Source organism: Argopecten irradians, chromosome 1, assembly GCF_041381155.1.
Source record: "Argopecten irradians isolate NY chromosome 1, Ai_NY, whole genome shotgun sequence".
Taxonomy (NCBI): domain Eukaryota; kingdom Metazoa; phylum Mollusca; class Bivalvia; order Pectinida; family Pectinidae; genus Argopecten; species Argopecten irradians.
In genome coordinates, this window is record NC_091134.1 from 65811284 (window position 1) to 65836123 (window position 24840).

At 36.1% G+C, this 24840-nt stretch overlaps 2 protein-coding genes across 5 annotated transcripts in view; one reads left to right on the forward strand and one right to left on the reverse strand.

Moving 5' to 3' along the window:
• Positions 1 to 1156: 1156 nt before the first annotated feature.
• On the reverse strand, positions 1157 to 15022 carry LOC138305767 (tuftelin-interacting protein 11-like). 2 transcript variants are annotated; one of them, XM_069246048.1, is made up of 16 exons: positions 14905 to 14998; positions 12199 to 12311; positions 11585 to 11757; positions 11060 to 11232; positions 10694 to 10751; positions 10243 to 10452; positions 9750 to 9894; positions 9035 to 9197; positions 8051 to 8173; positions 6974 to 7121; positions 6277 to 6473; positions 5470 to 5885; positions 4610 to 4816; positions 3882 to 4066; positions 3316 to 3387; positions 1157 to 3036 (listed from the first exon to the last, which is right to left on the reverse strand). In XM_069246048.1, exons 2-16 carry the CDS (start codon positions 12302 to 12304, stop codon positions 2863 to 2865), a joined length of 2550 nt encoding a protein of 849 aa, XP_069102149.1. In that variant the 5' UTR covers positions 12305 to 12311; positions 14905 to 14998; the 3' UTR covers positions 1157 to 2862. The 2 variants fall into 2 exon arrangements, with proteins under 2 accessions (XP_069102149.1, XP_069102141.1); XM_069246040.1 differs by having other exon boundaries at positions 1158 to 3036; positions 12199 to 12373; positions 14905 to 15022.
• A 2139-nt stretch (positions 15023 to 17161) lies between these two features.
• LOC138305816 (uncharacterized) overlaps positions 17162 to 24840 on the forward strand; it is a 161026-nt gene continuing 153347 nt past the window's right edge. For 2 of the 3 annotated variants that reach the window (XM_069246089.1, XM_069246084.1), the window contains exons 1-6: positions 17163 to 17517; positions 20064 to 20405; positions 20839 to 20960; positions 21326 to 21393; positions 21674 to 21746; positions 21887 to 22045. In XM_069246089.1, coding sequence (XP_069102190.1) covers positions 20064 to 20405; positions 20839 to 20960; positions 21326 to 21393; positions 21674 to 21746; positions 21887 to 22045 — 764 coding nt within the window. In that variant the 5' untranslated portion in view covers positions 17163 to 17517. Of the gene's footprint in view, positions 17518 to 20063; positions 20406 to 20838; positions 20961 to 21325; positions 21394 to 21673; positions 21747 to 21886; positions 22046 to 24840 lie in introns of all 3 variants that reach the window. The other variant, XM_069246096.1, reaches the window with a different exon arrangement.

Genomic DNA, 24840 nt, shown 5'->3' on the forward strand with positions numbered 1-24840 from the left:
TCTTGCTCTCTATTTTCTTGCTCTTTAGTAATAACTGTAACAGTGGTGGGGTGATGATCAATAACAATTGATTCACAAAAAAATATTTTGCGATATTTGATTGTGAAATTGGAAAAATTAAGTTCTATATTTACCAGTTTATCTTTTTTTTGTTGTAATGTGAACACATTTCTAGCTTTGCTATATTTTGAACCTTCAGAGGAGCAAATTGAAAACAAAAAATGGCTAGAGGTTTATCAAAATTTAGACATGATCAAAGCTATGTGCATGTTGTTACTAAATACATCAACAGGTAACAGTGGTATGGTAATTAAAGAACAGACTGTCAAATTCTGTAATCTTATTGGATATCTACTGAAAATCACAGTCAAATTCTGTAATCTTATTGGATATTGACTGAAAATCCCAGTCAAATTCTGTAATCTTATTGGATATTGACTGAAAATCACAGTCAAATTCTGTAATCTTATTGGATATTGACTGAAAATCAATCAGTTGATAGCATCTGATTACTCCCATTAATCAATTAATAATTTCCATCTGATTCCCATCACTAATAACAAGTAACAATAAAATATCAACGTGTGTTTATGACATAAGATTTAGATCTACATCATCGAGATGTGAAAAAAACACCAGATCTCCGATACCGCTGGCAGCCTGCTGCACTAATGCACCATCTCTGACGACGAAAGGCTTGCCAATTTTATCACATTTGCAGGAAAAAAACTTAAGCACTACAAAAAACTGTTATACGTGCGTTTTAAAAAGTTATTGATATCAAAGAAATAATAAAAAAAACATGTATAACTAAAGGTATAGACATTAGAATGTTATAGCTTCCCCATTACAATACCTCTTTAATATGTATTCTTTTTGTCTATTTGTTTTGGGTTTTTTTTTTCAACAAGGAAACCATTATATTTCTAGAGAAATTTTACTTTATCATAACCCCACTAAAATGGCGGCCTACCATAAGCCTAACAGCTGAGTAAATCATTTCAAATTAATAGATAATTAGGAAAGTATGTTTAATTACAAAATATTTCTATCATATAGGTGTCATAATTAGATTAACATCAATATAATTTTTTACATTTTTCTATAAATTATGAAATCAATTTATAAAATTTTTAGTAAAATCCCAATAATCCAGTAAATTATTACATTGTGTCTTATTTTGAACTACATGTATATTCGAAGAAAAAAAACTGATATAAGAAAATATCTTATATTTTTTTTACTATATTTTGTAATTTAATTTTTTTGAAAAATGGAGGGGCTTTTGTCCTCTTTTCCATTAGTATGGAGGGGCTTTTGTCCAAGGGGCTTTTGTCCTAGGGGCTTATGTCCTAAGGGGCTTTTGTCCGGGGGGGCTTTTGTCCGTACCCCGGTCAAGGAGTGTTCACACCTCCTTTGTTTACTTAATTATGAAGCAAGTCAGCCTTCTCCGTCTGGTATGCATTTTGAAGCCACCATGGCAGCCCCAACCGACTATGAAAAATTCAGAAATCGGAAGAAAAAAAAAAAGAAGACGATGTTTTGCAGAAATCGGAATATTTGGATATTAAAGCGGTAGGCGGAATATCAGTCTCAAAAGCGGTAGACTTCCGCCAGAATCGGTAGGGTTAACATGTCTGAGTTTCACACCAAATATGGATGAAATCCATCCAAGGTTGAAGGAGGAGTAGGATTTTAAAGCTTAAAATAAGAAAATTTGCCCTTTTGGTGCCCCACCCCTCAGCCCCTAGGGGTCGGACCAGGCTCATTAATATAAAATATGATTGTCCTTCCCTAATGATGCTTCAAACCATATATGGATGAAATCCATCGAAGGATGAAGGAGGAGTAGGCTTTTGTATAAATAGTCTTACGCACGACGCACGGCGCACGGCGGACGACGACGGACAAAACACGATGACAATAGGTCATCCTGACCTTCGGTCAGATGACCTAATAAGGACATCAAATCTATAATGCCAAGGAAAACCTGAATTCCTGGGGAGAACAATATCAACCTATGGGCATTTCTACCCAACATAGGCTATGAAGTAGAATTCAGAAGGTGGAGGGCTAGCACTTCACTACTAGACATGTACAGGTGGAAGACTTGTGGTAGTATGTTGGAGACATAAACCACTTCACCACTAGACATGTAGAGGTGGCAGACTTGTGGTAGTATGTCGGAGACCTTAACCACTTCACCACTAGACATGTACAGGTGGAAGACTTGTGGTAGTATGTTGGAGACATTAACCACTTCACCACTAGACATGTAGAGGTGGCAGACTTGTGGTAGTATGTCGGAGACCTTAACCACTTCACCACTAGACATGTACAGGTGGAAGACTTGTGGTAGTATGTTGGAGACATTAACCACTTCACCACTAGACATGTAGAGGTGGCAGACTTGTGGTAGTATGTCGGAGACCTTAACCACTTCACCACTAGACATGTAGAGGTGGCAGACTTGTGGTAGTATGTTGGAGACATTAACCACTTCACCACTAGACATGTAGAGGTGGCAGACTTGTGGTAGTATGTTGGAGACCTTAACCACTTCACCACTAGACATGTAGAGGTGGCAGACTTGTGGTAGTATGTCGGAGACATTAACCACTTAGCAGCCACACTTAAAAGACTCATGGCAGAATGCCGGAAACACTTCCTATTCAAAACTGTGGTCATGGATATTTCACTTTTTAATAGGATTTTAATGTTTAACAATTTGACCGTTTTCACTCTTATGGTTATATTCGGTTTAAAACAACCACATCCATGGAGAAATCCTGCCTGTTTGAAGTACATGTATTGCTTTCTTAAACATCTATGAACTGTGTGTGGAGAAATGTCTGCTGAGAACTATACAGCCTTGTCTATCAAAGTCTGTAGTGACACAGGTATCCACTGGTTGTTTTCCTGTATAAATATCACACTTCTGTCCATGTACATGATAAGCTTGCCGTAACGATACACTTGTTTAGCTTCCTGTGTACGGCCTGGTATTGGCATAAACAGCAGGTTATTTTCTTCAGCCTGCGAGAGAAATAGAAACAGACAAATAATTCTATGTCATATGCTTTTCTTACTTGCTTCTGTGAGGAAGAAAAAAATGAAAGAATGTTGGTAATGGAAATCTCTACTTCAAGTGCACTCTTCTTCATCAATCACATTGCAGTTTATTCAAAGTGCACTTCGGTTTTCGGTCTATACATGGATAGACTAAATTATCATAACTTTCAATACATGTACTTTTTTTTAAACTTTACTATATATTAAATTAGATATAACTCAAATTCTAGTAAATAATGTTACCTTTTTCTCAACCAACTCTTTAAAACTAGCAGGGTATGAATTACTGGCCGTAGAGCTTCGAACGGCTGGATACTGAAATGATAAAGATTATAATGATAGCTAGAGTTCTGATAATCGGACAAAATCACACACCAAGACCAAGATAATTCACAGCAGTGGTAAGATAGGTTTTTAGTCTGCAACAACTGAATAGAAGACTCTTGGGGAAACCCAAGTTACTCTGAAAATATGGCAAGGTCAAGGTCAACTAGGTAATAATGACATAAGCCTCTTGGGCTATTTTTGAAGTTATAATTCCACCTGGCACAAGAAAATTTTACATCACAAGCAAATTTCTCTTGGCTATCAATAGGTACCATCAAAATAAACCAAAATGTCCTTGAAAACAATATGAGGACTTTTTAACATACCAGGTATGTGTTCCGTGCATAGCATTAGAAGAGGTGATTCCCATAAGAAAACAGTCATGCTCACCCTCTGGACCAACATTAAACTTTATATTTTTAAGTTTATCAGAGAGAAATTGACCACTTATACAACATACAATGTATATTATGACTACTTACGTCCTGTGGTGGATGAGGCTGTGATGGGGGACCGTGGGGTAAAGGAGGGGGAGGTGGGGGAACGGATGTGTCTGCCATATGTCTTCTCTCAGTATGAGCAAAGTAAGCCATGTTTTCCTTAGCTCCAGGCTGGAAGTGACCTGACACTGCCCGGTTCATTATGTCCAGTGCCTTATTAAAGTGATCTGTCAAGATTAAACATGGACAACTATAAAACTATGACCCAAGTTGTGACTAAAACATCTATTGCATCCATTCTCTTTTACACTTAACTTTATAAGTCATATTTCTGATGTATCTGAAATTACCAAGAAACCTGACTGAGATTGTATCTGTGTCAAAAGACACCTTGGTCCCCTCACTTCCTAAAAACATCTTGATGAAAAAGTCATATTCCTGATGCATATTATCTTGAATTATCAAAGTAAATGAGTGAGATTTTACTTTTCCTTAGAGTAAACATTAAATGTGAGCAGTTTGAATTGAATACTGTTTACTGAGAAGTCTGTATGGAAGTATAGTGTGTATTCAATACTCAAACATTGGTAACTAGCCACTGTAAAAGCATGTTGTTTTTTTCTATTTAAGGATTTACTTCAAGACTTCAACCTCAATTCTGAAATCTAAATAAAATTGAAAAACAAAAAACATTTTGAAGCCAACTAACCACTGCCTATCGATGTAAATTCTTCTCATGGTTACAGGTTATGTTGGACATTACTACAAACCTTTGACAACAGGTACCGACATGTACTGCTCTGGGAACATTGACTTCCAGCCCAGGTACCACTTAGTTATCTCCTCATAGTTTGGCATGTTTCCCAGCCAACTACAAAGCACCTGTAGCCACTTGGGGAAGAAAGTTTTGTCCAGCATAGCTACCATGTGTTTGGCTGGAATGAGGTCTCGCCACGCCATAACCCAGTGCCAAGGGTCTGAAATCAAAGAGTAATTGAAAATTAAATGTATATGTAATTTAATTTTTAGAAGAAACACGCAGATTTTTTTTCGATATCAACAGCCACAAGACCAGGTAAAACATTTTTTTCCACCTAAAACTCATCATACCTGGAGACAAACAAGCCATAAGGTTAAAAGAACTATGAAATATTTTATTAAATATATACAGGTTTAAGAAATTTGTTAAACAGTAAAGCTTTATTCACATATTAAGACAATCAAATATTGAGAAAATTAGTCTTCAAATGGCTCAGTTGATTTAGAAAAAAAGAGTCATGTGTGGAAAAATGGTTTTAATGTCAGTACTGAGGTTATGCCTGTTTATAATTTTATTTATTCTGTAATAGAAACCACATCAAGTCTGTTTAAACAAGTGAACAAAATAACCTTTGATACCTGGAACAATGAGCACTACTATGTAATACGAGTCCCCTTAATATCTTCTGTAAAGTAACTTTTATTTGTGTGGGATTTACTTCTGTGAATTTCACGACCAACTACAATATAATACCTAAATTATATCTCAATCATTTTTGAGTCTCAAAAATAAATTGTCTTGATATTACATGTAATTGATTTTGTTATTTTTTTACAAGTACATGTATGATTAATTAGGTAACTTAATTACCAAGGACTTGCTGGTGAGGACAGATGGCGAACTCTGACATACACATGGCCAGTTTGGGGAGGATGTTTTTGACGAGGAAAGCTTCTGTATGTCCTGGCTTAAACACCTTCATCCATGGCTGCATAATGACCTTAGCTGAGGAGTCAGACGGGTGCCAGTTTATCAGAGCATTAGCAAGTTTGTGTCGAATTGGAGCATAAAGCGGTTCTAATTTCTCTCCCATGAGTGGAAGCCATGGATGCAGCCAAGCATGAATTGGCATTGTGTCTGTTAATGGATTCCAGTTTTCCACTTCCTGAAGTAACCTTGGTAACACCAGCTGATCCAGGATGTTCTCCATCACCCAGCCAGGAAGGACTGGCATCCAAGTCTCTAATAGGTCTATAATGTTATCACAGCTACGCACATTCCATGTCCTGTAAACAAAGTCAAGATTTTAAAATTTGAAATTATTTTTTTTCCTAAAATTCTTTGCATATATCAATATAATTTACTGTAAACCAATTTTAATTTGTGTGCAATTTTATTTCGCGAATTTCGCAATCCATGTAAATTTGTGAAAGGTTTTCTTCAGGAATTCATATCTCCCATCATCTATTTCAATAGAAATTTTCATTCAAGTGTTAAATCTTTGAATAGTTATCTTCCTGAACTTGTTTTGGAAATTGTAAAATTTAATAGCGGCAAAAGAAAGTGTGTTTACAGTATTAGAAATATTAACAATATTTTAAAATGATTTAGACTTCAACAACTAGATGGTGATGAAGCATCATAAACTGTAACATCAAGATAACATTAGGTACTTACAATACTGTGGTCCTAACAAATGGTAGCCATACATCCCATAGTAGTCTCTGGTATACATCCATATCCTGTCCCCCCGTATGGGGCCCCGCCACTATTTTGTTAGTGTAATCCTCCAGGAGTGCCTTCCATTCCCTCACTGTATCTAGGCCATGAGTGGGGTTCTTCAGGGGGTCCCAGCCAGTAAAATGTTGCTTCATCTAAAATATTTGAAGTTTTAACATAAACATATAGATTATTTACAGAATGTCATTGTTCAGGAGTTTGGGATCATTTTAATCAGTTTACATTCAAACAAATCAAACCAAAAAAAAAAAGACTTTTTATGATTTGAGTTTTTAACATAGAGAAGAAATATAAACAAAATAACTTAAGTATAACTTTCAGATATGTTGAAATTGCATTGTCAATGTCTGGTTCATGGTAGCATTATAGCATTTAAACATCCAACTTAACCCACAGACAAAATAGTAAATTGACAGTCCAGATGCTCAATCATAAAGCTAATCTACCCTAAATGATTGATTGATGGTTTTCCCTGCAACGATAAAAAAAAACATAAAGTAAAAAGTTTGTACTGCTGTTGTTTGATATAAAATATGAATAATACACTTCTTTGGTATCTTGCCGATGAAAAGAACCAAAACCAAACTTATTTTTCTTTTGATTAAAACTTCTTTGGATGATAATCTGTACTTACCATTGGAAACACAAGGGCTATAGCTAGTGAAGACAAATCATACATTCTGTACTCCTCGTAATAATCTTCTTGTAGCGATTTAAAGATGGCTGCAGATTCTGACAACGTCAAGGGGTTATCAGAGTCAGGCTGTGTTCTTTTCTGACACCTGTAATGTATTATGTTCAAATTTCAGTCAAGATGTCCCATCACTGATTTTTGCCCTAGTTAATTGCATCAGATTAACAACCAAAATTAATGAATATTAATTAAAGACATGTACTTCTAAACAATTAATGTTGTCTCAAAAATGATGACTGTTAATTTTAACATCTAAATTTATTTTCTTACAACATCCATGAAGCAGCTAATTTTTAAGTGTTTATTTTCTCCCATACTTCACAGGGATATCCCATGGTTGCTAGGGAAAAGATATCTCTATCTAACATAGGGGGGTGTAAGACAGCTCACACGCACTAGACAATAACGTAACGTCATCAATACATGCGGCGTAACTGTGGCGTGCATTGTAGATGACGCCATCAATATTGACGCAATAACAATGTTCCTGCAATAATGGCGCAATGAAAAAACCAAAAATCAACTGGAATTTCATCAAGTATGGGAGAAAAAGAATCAAACATGGGTCTATCAAGTGGACAGGGATATCTCAACCCTTGTGAAAGATTTTGGCCATCAACCCTTGGCAAGCCTCAGGTTGACCGGCAAAAATCCTTCACTCGGGTTGAGATATCCCTGTCCACTTGACAGACCCATGTAAGATTCTATTCATCTATCTTTATGAATATGAATGTTCTTTATGTAGAGCTGGTGTAGATCAGAGTAACATGGTAAGACAAGTGTATCTTTTAAGGCTGAAGAGAGAATCTATATATATCAGATAAAAAAAGTGGCCAACTTGAAATAAAATAACATTGAACAAAAGTCTATGATGAATATTCTGAGAAATACTGAAAGTAAAACCTGAAATCAATCAATTTAAAACTGCTGTATTTTGGTTTTTTTCTTGTAATTATTTCATGCTTGCTTAAAAAAATCAGAGGGGAAGTAAATTTCTTTATCAATAATTTAACTTACATATCTACGATATCAAGCACTTTTTTGAGTCTATCCATCAATTTCTCTTCCTGGTCACAGATTTCATCAAGTCGTTGTTTCTCGTATTTCATGTTCACAATATGATCCTTCAAGTAACGCAACCTAGAGAAGCAAATAACAAAGGATGTGAAATAAACATTTATCAGAAATAACAGCGTTACAGTACAATGTACAAAAATTGCTAATCAAAAATACCGGTAACCATTTCTTTTAAGGTAGGTTTCGCCCAATGAAATATAAAGACTACAAAATTGAAATTTATCCTGTACATAGATATAATCTTCAGATCATTTTCAATGCATACAGTGAACAATATGGGTGGTCAGTTGCCTTGCTTGACCAGGAAAATACTCCTCTGAAACTAGAGCATACAAATAAAGAAATAAAATTGAGGTATTTTTAATACGTTTTTTCATCTTTTCTTACCTTTATCGGATTTTACAAAAAAATATTTATTTGGTTGGGCGAAACCTACCTTTAAGAATTCCATGTTTACAACAATTACATCAGCTGCTTATAAATGAACATTGTTGGTCTAACTACTGCCAAGCAGACCATGAGCTAGGAGCATATCCAATCTAATTAAAATTATACTTGTAATTCTGAGTCAATACAACGCACATTACGCTCCAATACCAGATCTAATAAATCCCTGTTAGGGGTCACCTCTGCATGACCCCTTTGGTAAGCCAATCAGCATATTTCCTGCGAAATCTTTGGTGTGGTTGATTCTCTTGGAAGTATAAACAGCTAACAGTATGTCCAGAGATGTTTTAATTCTAGGCAAGGGGTTATACTGAGGTGACCCCAAACAGGGCGTTGTTAGAAATTGTATTGGAGCATAACGTAGAGCATCTTAGTGGAGTGGAATTACAAGTCTAATTTTAATTACATTGGAAGCATGTCATTAGATATAAGCCAATCAAAACTTATAACAATTGACTTTTGCAAAAATTCTCATACTTTCTATCATTTTGCATAATATCCTCTTCAGCCATGTCTACAAGGAGATTCAGATTATGCGTCAGCTCTGGAAGATCAAAGGCTCTCTTCTGATTGGCTAGATGTGGTGCAGGCTCCTCCTCAATTTCAGGTTTATCATGGCGATGACTTATAGCATGGTAACCTAAATAAATCAATTAATTTCTTGTAGAGCTTTGTATCTGTTATCTGAAATTAACTATCATGTTTGTTGTTATTGAAATTTATATCTATTCATTTGAGTATATTAGGTAGATAAATTTATTCATTTAAACACCTGGGTATATTAGGTATATAAATTGAATTCTATCGCTTTAAAGTCAATATCTGAAGTCTTTTAACACAGCTATACCTTAAACACATCACACTTCAGCTGATTTTTTACTTAATATTCAAAGAGAATATATCACACATGAATTTAAGACATTTTTTATTGATATGGTGAAGATACTGGTTCTGAGTCACACAGTTACTGATAGATTTATCACATCTGACTAATGATCTTGAAATAAGATAAGTCATCAAACAAATCAAAAGGTCAGGGTCATTCATTTGAACAATATGACTACTATAACTTGAAAGTACCAGTCAAGGCCATTAAAAAAAATTGCTAGCATTTCAACTCAGACCCATTAACAGATAGATCTCTGGGCATCTTTGTTGCTGCAAAGAGACATTTTTGTAATGTTCACTTTACCTGAAAGAACCCTTTGTTCCTTGCCAGTCATGTCAATGACCTTGACCTTGGATGACTTTGATAGTTGTGGACGTTTCTTCACTGAGCCTGTGTCAATAAGTTCCTGAGCAGTTTTGTATACATATTTTGGTTTCTTCTTGCTACCCTAAAATGATAATTGGTACAATGTATGGTGTAACATAGAACTTTTTTTTTTGTTCCACATGTTGTAACCTCCATAAAACTGTCGCAGGAGTTGCTATTGAAACACCCTAGTACGTATAAACATCCACTCAGTTAACTTGGTATAGATTGGATAGCATCTAAATTACAGACAATAACAAACAGCCAAAAAAAGGAAGGTTATATCCCTGTATTGCCTTGACAATTCTGGCATAATAAACAAGTCATAGTAAGTTAAAACTGAATAAACCAGGAAGTCATATGGAAACTTCATGTTTGTTTTGGCATTAGAGACAAAGTCCCAGCAATAGATCTTACTACTGGAGTTTACCTCTGTTTTCTTCCACTGCTGGAGCTGAGACTGAAAGTTTTTATCTTCCTCCTCCTCAGAGTCATACACTGGGTAGTCCTGTAATGACCTTTCTGACCTTTCTGTCCCGTAGGCCCCAACGGCTGCTCTGCCTTTCCGCTTGACTGCTTCCACAGGTGTGGTGATACCTTGATGACTCTTCCCGAGACCCTCACCTGGTTTGTATCCCATCTAAATAAAGAACAAGTTACAAATATGTAAATTACATACTTCTTTAAAACAGGGGACCCTTCATCTCAAACAACCTAACGTAAACTACTTTCAAGACATTTGACATATAACTTCAATTGACCTTCCTTTAATTGTTGAAAGTAGGCAAGATAGGAAAACATATAGGACTGAATGGAATAGCAAAATACTTGTATACCAAACTCCAACCTCTCAATAATTAAAGATAATCAGACTTTATTACCTTTTCTAGAAGCTTTTGACCAATCCCTCTAGTGTGTTTCTCCCAACTGCCAAATGCCCTGAAACAATGTAATAAAACAAACTGTACTGAATATTCTAACCAATATTCTTAAACTACCATGAGACAATGATGCTAACTATGTAATGGAATCTAGAGACAATCGAAATGCTTTTATCACCTGGTATTTAATGTCCGTAACAACTCTAGACATTTCTGTAAAAACAGATTTCTAAAGAGTAAATATGGGTCAAACTTATCAACCAGTTTATATGGCTCATATAACTTTAACTAAAATATTTAGTTGAATACTTTTGTAGCCTTATTATTTGAATTTTGAAGCAATCCTTGAATTCCTGTTACTCTTACTTGTCCTGGTTATTAACTCCAGAAAACTTTTTGGAGCCTCCACGCTGTGCTGCTTTACTCTTGAATGATGCACCAGACGAATTCAGTGGCGGCTGTACTATTGGGACCTGTGATGTCTGCAATGGAGCTTGGACTATAGGCACAGACTGTCCAGCACTGTCTGAATCTGAATCCTAAAACCAAAATAATGTCAAGTAATATTATAACCACTATATACATATAATGTCAGTAGTATCAAACTGTCCATTTCTTTCTGAATCCTAATAGCAATAACAGTGCAATGCTATGCTATCCATAATTCCCTTTTTTCTTTGTTTTGTTTCCTTGTTCAAGGTTCAAAGGCATAGTGAATGTTGAGTAGTTACAACAAATCAAAACATCCTACAATAAAGATATGTTCTAAATCACATGACCTTTATAGATAAATTACTTACACCTTGGTATATGAAAAGGAATGACCAGTTTTCATAAAGTCAAATGAGTCTTCTTTATTCGACTTCAAATAAACATAAAATGTTTTCTCACCTCATCTTCTTCATCATCTTCTTCTGCTTTCTTTCCCTTCGTTATCTTGCTACCTTGTTTCACACCACCACTTACAAAGCTGACAGGTGCCCCATAATTTTTCTTCCCTCGAGACCCTCGAGAAAATCCCATGGTAGGTCTATCCTCCTCATCACTATCCTCAGCCCACATTCCTGAAATCAAAGACACATTTGAAGCAAGGGTCTTTACTAAATCAACATTAATCATATAACACATGGGTGAAATATTATTACAGTACATGTTATATAATAATCTCTTCATTAAAAATATTGATATTTAACTCATTAAAAGAATATGCTAAAATCTTGTAGTGTTGTAAAATGTGCAGTATTTTAGTAATCAATTTGGAAAATAGAAATAAAATACTATGTAGGTCAGAATTTCTGTAACTCTTTACACAAGACAAGCATGAGAAAACTGGAGTTTCTCAGAAACTTAGGGATCGCTAAAGTTCATCTAATTCGGACTGAAGACTTTGATTTTTTGTTTGAAGTTTCCAGTCAAATACATAAAACATAACAGGTTTGTTAAAAAATCCATCATATGATGTACATATACAGAAACTATAATGAATACTTAAATCGAACAATTACCATATATGGCCCTATTTTTTGAAATTCTGTGACCAGGCCTTGGATTGAATTCCTGCATGAGGTCATCTTCAGTGACCTCAAATCTCTCCACCTCAGGCGATGACATAATTAATCTGTCAGTATCCAAAATCAGAAGACCCTAAAAAGTATGCATCTCGTTTCTTACCAACTGAAACTGAACAATAGAACAAATGAGTCAGTTATGAATACAGTATAAAGAAACAATACTAAAATATCTTATGGAAAATTCATGAAATTCAAAATGTTACCTACATTGTTGTAAGCGCATTTATTGATATACAATAATGTAAATATCAAAATACATTTTATGCTTCTAACCTTGTTTCAAAAGTGTTGTCAGTTTCACATTTAAAGTTAGGTTTCGCCCAACCAAATAAATATTTTTTTGTAAAATTTGATAAACGGAAGAAAAGATGAAAAAAACATATTGAAAATATCTCAATTTAATTTCTTTATGCGTTTGAGATTGAACAAATGTGTCTTGAATACAAAATTGAAGGAAATCCTTAATTTATTATTACGGTGTCCGTCAGACAAAATAGTATGCAAATGAAGCTGCGATGGATTGTGTTGTCGAAGTTTCGGCATGCGCATTGTTACGCACTCAAAGTAAACAAAATGGCTGAACGAAAGTGTGTGAGATAAAAAATATATGTGAATTGGCAACAAAGTGGATGAAATTATAATGGGATTGGTAGAACCGTAGGATATCTATAGGGAATTAAATTCAGAAATGACATGTATAGTATTAGAAGAAACAGAAGCCACATCTCAAGCGGAACATGCCCGGATCTGTTGGGACTCGTGTAACGGCGTTGCACGTGGTGAGTTAAATTTCAATACATATGCCAGCGTGCATACAGCCGCAGACTAACTACATGTATGTTTGGTGTACTAAGCTAGCGAGCGTATGTTACTATGTAAGTAACATGAAGTGTTTTAGATTATATGATATGTATAAACAGTCCATCGTACTTCGATTTGTTGTTGTTTTTTTAACTGAACATGCCGTGGCAAACTGCAACTGCCATCTCACTTTTTTTTTAACGTTTCCGTTTGTTGCTGCAGCCTCGTTTTGGAAAAAAATATGTCATGTTCTATGTAAAGCTTGACTACACTCTATTTTTAGAGGAGTATTTTCCTGGTCAAGTTAGGCAACTGACCACCCATATTATTCAATGTATGCATTGAAAATGATCTGAAGATTATATCTATGTACAGGATAGATTTAAATTTTGTAGTCTTTATATTTCATTGGGCGAAACCTACCTTTAAAGTCGCAATATCCGTATCTGATTTATATATTTTTTTATTCATGATTTAGAAAAATATTGAAAAAAAAACTCTTGTTAATCATGCAAGAGATAGGACTAAATCAAAGTCAAGATGAGCGATTATGATTCAAAAACTTTTAATAAAAGTCAAATAAATATTGAACATCGCTAGGTGGGTCCCATTTAGTCAAACAAACCGAAGTTAACCGATATTGTAACGTCGTTGCCAAGAACGTCAAGTGACTACCCTAGCTACATAATGTCTGTCTGAACTCTCCCGAGAACGGGTCATGAACTTTCTGACTTCCGTTCGGCAATAATCGTAACTTCTATGGCGCCAATTTAAAGTTGTATTTCTTGTGATTTTCACCATCACAAACTCTCATAAAACACACAATACGTGAACATGGATGCTTATGTATGATGGTTCATATCCATGAAAGTACCAATATACTAGCTATTGACATAGCCATATCACAAGGTCAATATTAGCAATACCTGTACTGATATGAATAGATTGGAACAGTTTGGATAATTACGAGCCATTTTAAACATGTACACGTTAAAAATCAATATCTTTATTTAATTGTTTAATAACTTTTCGAATACGAACTTTCCAAAAGTCGGTGAATATCTAAAGCTTAAAAATTTGAGAGGAGGAGAAAAATATGTATAACTCAACACTCTAAATACTTTTTCAGAAGGATAAGTCACACTGGGTTTTGGGGAAGTCCAAGGCAGGCGCTTTTGTGTTTGTGCACTGACCGTGACTTGGGCGACGACTGATTTTCCTTTGATATCCGCCGGCGCAGCCTTTGATGTAGCTTGCGGGTGCGATGGTTACCGTCTTACTTTCTGAAGCGGGGCCGTCATTTCATGAGCTGTCGATCTTTTTTAACGAAAATTTAAGACATATCCTCTAAATATTCCGTCTTTAAAGCAAGTAATATACGTCGTGAAATTTAATAAACTTTACAATGGTGTTTCGTTTGACTCGATAAGACAAGTATTTGTTGAGAAAAACGGTTTTTATTCCCGGTTCATAGGCGTCTCGCGTGGTGTTTAGTAATGTAAAGAGACAGTCACGAATCCTTCTCACTTATAAATCCTTGAACTCAACACTCTAAATACTTTTTCTATGCCAAAAATACAACAAGTCACAGACCATTCAACTTTAAAATAAAGAATGTTTACAAGTATCGACTTTCAACAACTGCTGGACCATTTATTTTCCTGTGTCAAGTATATGGTTACGGCGAGTATACAGTAATGGTTAGCTTTTCAAACGAAATATACATAGTCAACTGTAGATCTACAGTCATTGACATTTATTGTCTAAGTGTTTATGTTTCTATGTGTTTTCTTAGTAAAGCTATGTGCGAAAAGTCAATTTCAATATAAAGTAAAGTACCTATAATCACTTTTGGTTAGCTCCTTCAACAAGAACTGATAGACGTTAGAACGTTAGAAAACGACTTGCTTGTTGGGACCGCGAGCACCGGGACCGGAAGTTTTGCATTAAAATCGTTGTCATATGGACGTTTGGCATTGATTTGTGGTATAAAAGTGTATGCCGCGCCAGCATCCGAACTGACTTTTACCATTGGACAGATTAAATATTTACTTGACTTATTCAGACTCTTGTTAAACGTCATATCAGCTAGTTTAATTTAAGTACATGCAATCCATTCTTTTTCGTTCAGTTGGTCCGAATCATAATTCAAACATATAGTACAATTGTACGTAGTGAAGTCTGAAAGAGTAATCTCCCCAGGGTCTTCTTCAATTTGCGAAAAATCTAAATTATTTGTATCATACCGGTAGTCTCTGAAATAAACTCATATTGGGCGCCTATAAAAACTTAAAGTATGCAGTCCCCAGACCCCCACCCTTTTCTTTGCTCAATGCCTCCATAAATCAAAACATGACATTAGATGTCAAAAAATACCACGTGTACAAAGTGTACATGAAGCCCTTAGAATGCAGGATTTATAAGCATTTGTTCGAGAGCCCCGCCCTTTCTTCGCTCTATGCCCTTGTAAATATCAGAGATTTAAATGTACTATATATATATATATGTAAATATTAAGATTTTTGGTATTGCAATTCTGTAAGTAACAAAATGGAGAAATTAAAACAAAACTTATTCAAAATATGACACTGGACATAGAAATGATAAATAAACAACCTTTAAATGGCTTCAATTATTTTCTGAAAAATGTTCAAAAAATTATCAGAATTCGGGATTTTGCACCATTTATTCTAGAGCTCTGGTCCGAGTTGCTTGGTCTCACTTCCCCTCTAACCTGAAATCCTGAATCCGCCACCAACGTTATATATTACCACTAGGTAGTTACTAGCTACAATATTGTAGCCCAAAAGACTTTTAGACAGAAAATGGTGTCGTCTTTAGAGCTACAATTGGTGACTATTACTGCTAATGGAGCAAAATAATGATCATGCAAACCATTATAAAACGTTTATTTGCATTTTATCTTACTTGTTCGATATCGCTAACTTACTATGCAATAAAACTGAACCTCATAGGTTATCAAAAATCCACCGAGGTATTTTTTTTACGTAATAAATACGAAGGTCTTTCTGAAGGGGATTTTTACGGCAAGTCCAGAAATTGTGAATATGACGTCGTGTGAGCGGTACGATAGATATTAAAAATGGTACTTATGTTTGTTTTGGACAAAAATAATACGTAAATGCAAGTATACGCATCAGATAATTGGAAACCTACAACAAAGTATAGAAAACTGTGCCCGAGTGATTTTCGTAGGCAGTGCTCCACTACCACACATAGGGACCAATTCGTATCCGGCCGAAACGTATAGTAGGCCGGGTACGTATATTCGTTCTAGGTAGTTATATGACTTGTGATATAACTACAGAAGTTTTATTGCACGTGTATTATGACATTTATGACATGGCCGTTTGACATGGGCCAGTGTGATAATATCATGACGTTTTGTGATATATAACACATCATTATAAGTATGTGTAATACTGATGTCACCCATTTTGTATATATAACGTGACCAAACGGTAGATGGCGTTGAACGCTGAAATTCCATAGTCAAAGATGACGTTAATGACGTCACAACCAAGAATGGGATATAACTTCGCCTTGTCAACCTCCAAAGCTGTCGATTAAATATAGTTTAAAATAACATAGCCATTTGTCATTCGGCAAACCTCGGCCGATTCCGGTACCCTACACGTTAGATGTAGGGTACCGGAATCGACCGAGGTTTGCCGAATGGGCCATTTGTACATCATAGTCAGTCAACTAATCATCGAAAAACACTGACTAAGTTGGTAAAGGACAAAAACACCGTTTTAAACTCTATGGAGTCATAAGATTAATAAAAAATGGCATTATATCTCCTTATGGAATAGAAACGTTGATCGTGGCAAAAAAGCTTTATAGGTTTTGGCGCCAAAAACATTATTAAGTAGGCCGGGTTTTATAGATTGCAATTTTAGATAGGGTCTCGTTTTAAACATTATTGAAAACTGTTATTCGCAATTGTATAGTTAGAAATAGTTAGAATATCTAATTGAAAGCAATAAAACGAATCTGATACCCTTTTTCGGGTACTATCCAGTGACCTAACACCGGAAGTAATGACCCGGAACTAATGACCCCGGCCCGGGATATGCAAAAGATGGGTTTGACAGCGATTGTGAAAACAGAAAGAGCGTTTCCCTACATGAGCTGTTGGCTACGATATTCAAGAACAAGAAAACAGTTTGCGTTGAATGAGAACTTCCCAGTTTGCCTATAACTTGAAGGAAATATATATCGTTTTCACTATTAATCTGAAGCCCCATTGATTTGAAATTCGAAGCAGACGGCAACTGAAATCATCAAAATTAAATGAAAATTTTCATAGATCTATTGACTGCATCAGTTAGGCCTACCACCGGATTTCAAACTGAATTCATTTTGAATCTCACGGAACAACAAACTACATTATTGTTTTACTTTCTGGCGTGAGCTTTTAATATTGAGGTAATATAAAAGTAGAGATCAATGCTAGGTGCTTTTGCAATACTTGAATGAGTATGTTATCTAAATGTTAAAAGTGATTGTAAGTGATTGGTCTTATGTTTATTATGAGCTGTTTTCCCTCAAAGATTTACATTTTCTAAAGTTTAATACTTTTTTAATAGGTTATAATACAATATTAGCATACTGTTACTGTAACTTCATTTATGCTGCAAAATCCATCAACATTTTTTGCCCACCATCATCAGATGGTGGGCTATTCAAATCGCCCTGCGTCCGTGGTCCGTCGTCCGTCGTCCGCCGTCCGTCCGTAAACAATGCTTGTTATCACTATTTCTTAAAAACTGCTGCAGGGATTTTGTTCAAACTTCACATGGAGGGTCCCCTTGGTCCTTATTTGTGCCATACAGATTTTGAGGCTGATCGAAAAAACAAGATGGCCGCCAGGCAGCCATCTTTGATTTTGGCAGTTGAAGTTTGTTATCAATATTTCTTGAGAACTACTGAAGGGATTTTGTTCAAACTTCACATGGAGGTTACCCTTGGTCCCTAGTTGTGCCATACAGATTTTGAGGCTGATCGAAAAAATAAGATGGCCGCCAGGCAGCCATCTTTGATTTCGGCAGTTGAAGTTTGTTATCAATATTTCTTGAGAACTACTGAAGGGATTTTGTTCAAACTTCACATGGAGGTTACCCTTGGTCCCTAGTTGTGCCATACAGATTTTGAGGCTGATAGGAAAAACAAGATGGCCGCCAGGCAGCCATCTTTGATTTTGGCAGTTGAAGTTTGTTATCAATATTTCTTGAGAACTTCTGAAGGGATTTTGTTCAAACTTCAAATGGAGGTTACCCTTGGTCCCTAGTTGTGCCATACAGATTTTGAGGCTGATCGGAAAAATAAGATGGCCGCCAGGCAGCCATCTTTGATTTCGATAGTTAAAGTTTGTTATGGCTATTTCTCAGATAGTACTGAAGGGATCTGTCTCAAATTTCATATGTAGGTTCCCCTAGGGCCCTTGTTGTGCATATTGCATTTTTGGACCAATCGGTGAACAAGATGGCCGCCAGGCCGCCATCTTGGATTTCGATAGTTAAATTTTGTTATGGCTATTTCTCAGATAGTACTGTAGATAGTACTGTAGGGATCTGTCTCAAATTTCATATGTAGGTTCCCCTACGGACCTAGTTGTGCATATTGCATTTTGGGACCGATCGGTTAACAAGATGGCCACCAGGCAGCCATCTTGGATTTTGTTATTCAAAGTTTGTTATCGCTATTTCTCAGAAAGTACTGAATGGATCTGTCTCAAAATTCATATGTAGGTTCCCCTAGGGCCCTAGTTGTGCATATTGTGATTTGGGACCGATTGATCAACAAGATGGCCGCCAAGGAGTCATCTTGGATTTTGATAGTTGAAGTTTGTTACCGCTATTTCTCAAAAGGTACTGAAGCGATCTGTCTCAAATTTTATATGTAGTATGTTTGAAAAAGTTTAAAAAGTAGAGAAAAGATCCATCTTTCCTTTGTCAGATATAGATCATTCTTTGGTGGGCGCCAAGATCCCTCTGGGATCTCTTGTTATTTATTAGTGAATTTGGCATGCATGTGATTGCTGTCAAATACTGATGAAATTTGTTGTTAAAATTAAGAAAAGATTAAAGGAGGACATGGAGATTTACCCAAACCCTCAAAAATTCACTCAAATCTTTAGTCACTTTTCAATCCGTATTAAAGTGAATAGTCGGGCAAAGAAAACCAGTCTAAATGCGTTCATTGGCCTTCCAAAAGTTCTCACATATTAATACGACGGTCAAGTTCTGCTTAGTTTCCCAGTTCTGACCATTAAAGTAAAGAAAAGTTGAAAGCATTGAAAGCGAGGCTGTGTGGAAATGTAACCACGGACATAGTGAGCCGGGAGGACGTTTTAGAATTCCCATACTTTAAATTAATTTCTTCGTACACAGACAGATTTTGACGAGAGATTTTATTTTTCCATTTCATAAGAAATTATACTGGATACATTCACACCATTTTTACCGACTTTAGCCATCCTTGCCCGACTGTTCACTTTAACCTAATTCTAAAAATCTACTGAAATCTATTCTAAATGTTCTAGATGTAAATCACTAAACCTTTTTTTCTTAGGATTAGACAAAATAAAGAGTGTACATGCATCTGTCACAATTAGCAGTAATTAGTTGTGAAGGGAATTTGTCAGATTTCATGGATATTATCATAAAATCTGAGATCTGCATATAAAGGAAATAACCAAATGTAGTGGGATAAGACTGGGTTGATTATCTTTGACAAGGTAGCAAGTAGAGCATCTGGCTAACGTTCAGAGGTCCTCGGTTCGAGACCTGGTTTGGCTGTACCTTTTCTCCTCTCCTGTTACACAATTAATAAATCATTCCCTTTATTGTTTAATTTTTATCTTAAAGATTAGACTGACTAAATTGGATAAATTTTGGTAAGATATCGGTAGATTTGGATAATTAATATTTGGATAGATTTAGGCTAACTTTAGAAATGTTTCTGCTTTACAGATGACAGATAGCTCATATCAAAATAAAGGTGATCCACACATATGTATGAGGTCGGAAGAACAGTGCATGTTGGAACCAGAAATGAAGAACTCTTCCCATTCTGTGACTTCAGAAAAAGTTTGCCTGCCCATTGGAGTTTCAGTTAATGATGATTCCAACTGCAAGGAGAATGATTCCTGTTCGTCTGGATCTTCGGACAGTGATGGCAGTAGCAGCAATTTAACAACGGAGGAGGACATCATAGACAGTCTATTTTTTATATGTGATGTTGACCATGTAGGGAAGGCCAACATACAGAGAGTGATTGAATATCTTAAGTTTACCACTAGTAGTATCAGTGAGGTTGGTACCCTCAGTTTTGTATCTGTAAAACAAATGAGAAATTATTCATTTACATAAAATGCAACTTAAATGTAATCATGATCACTGTATTAATATTTTTTGGCATGGATTCAAAATGCATAATGCTTGTTCATTTGAAAACATCATATGCCAGAGAACATATGGGATAACATAGGTAACATATGATATGTGGTCTGGGAATTATTAAATGACCTTATACATCAAAATAATAGAACAGGTGAAAAGCAAATATGTATGCCACCTAATATTAGCCATCCATGAACAATATTGTGAAATGTATATGAAATTGAGACGTTAGGAACAAAGAATCATTTGTATATCCCATATTTACTTCATGCAATTGGGATGTCAATTATTCAGAACTCTTCACTGTCATTAAGCCAAAATACAACTGAGCATATTTTTTTGTCAGAATGAACAAGATTTAAAGAAATTGGCAGCAATGTTGGACCCACAGGGAATGGAAACGTTTGTCACTCTAGAAAAGTACCGCAGTACAATGAAGCATTGGATTGAAAGTATTAGGAAACAAAGGTAAATGAAATGATCCAGATGACATTCCCCAGCAAAGACAGCTTTGATTTCTGTCAAGGTCAAGGTATACCAGTGTATAACAAGTGTAGTTTCTGGTTGTGATCAGAGTTGAAAGAGTAGACCAATAGGTTTGCTTATTGTCAAGTTAATGTTACCAGGTGAGGTATGCTGTATCTTTGGAAGTTAATGCTTGCCTAATTGAGATAGCTCTATGAACTATAGACAGAAACTCTTATGATATAAGATTAATGACACCAGTTTGAAGAAAGCAGGGGAATTCATGTCAATGATCATTATGATGTTTTAACCTTATTTGGTATGTTACAGCTGTATGGAGGATGATAAACTTGTTCTGTTTGTTGTAGCTGTTTAGAAGATGATATCTACAGTTCTGATGAGTGTTCAAGTACTTCAGAATTAAGTATGAATACAGGTAGTAAGCAGTTCCTCTGATGTTTTGGTTTGTCTGAACTGAATGCTTTTGGTATTTAGACATCCACATATATGGTAGTAAATTTAGATCGAAAAGTGCAAATAAAACTTGTTGAAATAATCAAACCATGAATATTGATGGTAAAGTAAATCAAGGAACTATGTATGAAAATGAAAGGAAATTGATTGTTTGTGACATTTCAAGTGTTCATCTAAAAGTCCATGAGATCATTTATGAGAATAGGATTTAATCATTGATGATGTGATATTGATTGTTACAGTTCCATTTGTCTCATCCTCTACGATATCGCCCTACTGTCAAGCAGAAGTCTTATCCAATATCAGTTGTCAAAAGTAAGTTTGATATAACTTTTTTTAGAAAAATGTGAATAATGATAAAAGAATGAGTTTTTGATCAGTCTTGAAAAAAAATCATTAGAATTAAGTTAAGACAGAAAGACATATGGTTGTATTGATATAAGATAGGATTGTAGGGAGCACATGGAGCTACAAGGTAAAATTGAAGGCCTTCAGCATCAGAACAGACGCTTGCTGGAGGACACTGCTAAATTACAACACCAACTGGTTACCCAAGAAGACCATCTCACTACCGCATCTAACGAAAAAGACAAGCTAACCAGAAAAATCAAAAGGTACTTCATAGAATGTATTAAGGGGTCAAATATGTAAACATCACAACAGTAAAAGTTCAGATTATTTAGCTCTCATAGTATCTATTATTTATGAAATTAGTATAGGTGCTCTCATTTAAGTTCTAAAAAGGTATTCTTAAACTTAAACGATTGTAAATTTTTCTTTGGTCATTCAGTGTTTAGTTTGATCTTAGCAATGATCAATTTATTTGAGAATTTGCCATTTGATGTTCGTCTCTCTTTATTAGTTCTGGGTTGTATTCAATCTCAGTTGAACTAGGTGCTCTTATGATGGTAACCAAATAAATTTGCTTTAAGGGACTGGGCCTCTTGTTTTTTTTTCATTTTAAAGATGAAGTTTAATGTCTCTGTCTTCAAATGTAGACTTACCTTGTAACCAGATGGAGGATTGCTTATTTTTAGCCCACCATCATCAGATGGTGGGCTATTCAAATCGCCCTGCGTCCGTGGTCCGTCGTCCGCCGTCCGTCGTCCATCGTCCGTCGTCCGTCCATAAACAATGCTTGTTATCACTATTTCTTAAAAACTGCTGCAGGGATTTTGTTCAAACTTCACATGGAGGGTACCCTTGGTCCCTAGTTGTGCCATACAGATTTTGAGGCTGATCGGAAAAACAAGATGGCCGCCAGGCAGCCATCTTTGATTTTGGCAGTTGAAGTTTGTTATCAATATTTCTTGAGAACTACTGAAGGGATTTTGTTCAAACTTCACATGGAGGTTACCCTTGGTCCCTAGTTGTGCCATACAGATTTTGAGGCTGATCGGAAAAACAAGATGGCCGCCAGGTAGCCATCTTTGATTTTGGCAGTTGAAGTTTGTTATCGATATTTCTTGAGAACTACTAAAGGGATTTTGTTCAAACTTCACATGGAGGTTACCCTTGGTCCCTATTTGTGCAATACAGATTTTGAGGCTGATAGGAAAAACAAGATGGCCGCCAGGCGGCCATCTTGGATTTTGATAGTTAAGGTTTGATATCCCCATTTCTCAAAAAGTGCTGAAGGGATCTCTCTCAATATGGAGGTTCCCCTTGGGCCCTTGTTGTGCATATTGCATTTTTGGACCAATCGGTGAACAAGATGGCCGCCAGGCCGCCATCTTGGATTTCGATAGTTAAAGTTTGTTATGGCTATTTCTCAGATAGTACTGAAGGGATTTGTCTCAAATTTCATATGTAGGTTCCCCTAGGGACCTAGTTGTGCATATTGCATTATGGGACCAATCGGTTAACAAGATGGCCGCCAGGCAGCCATCTTTGATTTTGTTATTCAAAGTTTGTTATCGCTATTTCTCAGAAAGTACTGAAGGGATCTGTCTCAAAATTCATATGTAGGTTCCCCTAGGGCCCGAGTTGTGCATATTTTGATTTGGGACTGATCAGTCAACAAAATTGCTTCCAGGCAGCCATCTTGGATTTTTATATTCAAAGTTTGTTATCGCTATTTCTCATAAAGTATTGAATGGATCTTTCTCAAATTTCACATTTCACATGTAGGTTCCCCTAGGGCCCTAGTTGTGCATATTGTGATTTGGGACCGATTGATCAACAAGATGGCCGCCAAGGAGTTATCTTGGATTTTGATAGTTGAAGTTTGTTACCGCTATTTCTCAAAAGGTACTGAAGCGATCTGTCTCAAATTTTATATGTAGTATGTTTGAAAAAGTTTAAAAAGTAGAGAAAAGATCCATCTTTCCTTTGTCAGATATAGATCATTCTTTGGTGGGTGCCAAGATCCCTCTGGGATCTCTTGTGTTATTCAAAGTTTGTTATCGCTATTTCTCAGAAAGTACTGAAGGGATCTGTCTCAAAATTCATATGTAGGTTCCCAGAGGGCCCTAGTTGTGCATATTGTGATTTGGGACCGATCGGTCAACAAAATTGCTGCCAGGCAGCCATCTTGGATTTTTATGTTCAAAGTTTGTTATCGCTATTTCTCAGAAAGTATTGAATGGATCTTTCTCAAATTTCACATGTAGGTTCCCCTAGGGCCCTAGTTGTGCATATTGTGATTTGGGACCGATTGATCAACAAGATGGCCGCCAAGGAGTCATCTTGGATTTTGATAGTTGAAGTTTGTTACCGCTATTTCTCAAAAGGTACTGAAGCGATCTGTCTCAAATTTTATATGTAGTATGTTTGAATAAGTTAAAAAAGTAGAGAAAAGATCCATCTTTCCTTTGTCAGATATAGATCATTCTTTGGTGGGCGCCAAGATCCCTCTGGGATCTCTTGTTTTTCAGGTCATCTGACCCGAAGGGTCAGGATGACCTATAGTCATCATGTTTCGTCCGTCGTCGTGCGCCGTCCGCCGTGCGCCGTCCGCCGTCCGCCGTGCGTTAACTTTTCACATTTTGAACTTCTTCTCAAGTTTGACCAGTGGGATTGAGCTGAAACTTACCTGAAATGATCCTGAGATGGTCCCGACAAAGTGTTGTTATTTTTCGGGTCGATCTGAAATCCAAGATGGCCGCCACAGCCGCCATCTTGAAAACACATTTTAAACTTCTTCTCAAGTTCTACCGGTGCGATTTGGCTGAAACTTGCATGAAATGATCCTGACATGGTCCCGACAAAGTGTTTTTATTTTTCGGGTCGATCCATAATCCAAGATGGCCGCCACAGGCGCCATCTTGAAAACACATTTTGAACTTCTTCCCAAGTTCTACCGGTGCGATTTGGCTGAAACTTGCATGAAATGATCCTGACATGGTCCCGACAAAGTGTTGTTATTTTCCGGATCGATCCGAAATCAAAGATGGCCGCCACAGCAGCC

Coding starts and splice junctions, on each gene's coding strand:
- LOC138305767 (XM_069246048.1), bottom strand. CDS start 12,304: ATGTCATCGCCTGAGGTGGAGAGATTTGAGGTCACTGAAGATGACCTC. Junction 7,122..8,050: donor GTGCTTGATATCGTAGATAT/GTAAGTTAAATT, acceptor AATACATTACAG/GTGTCAGAAAAGAACACAGC. Junction 4,067..4,609: donor GTCGGTACCTGTTGTCAAAG/GTTTGTAGTAAT, acceptor TAATCTTGACAG/ATCACTTTAATAAGGCACTG.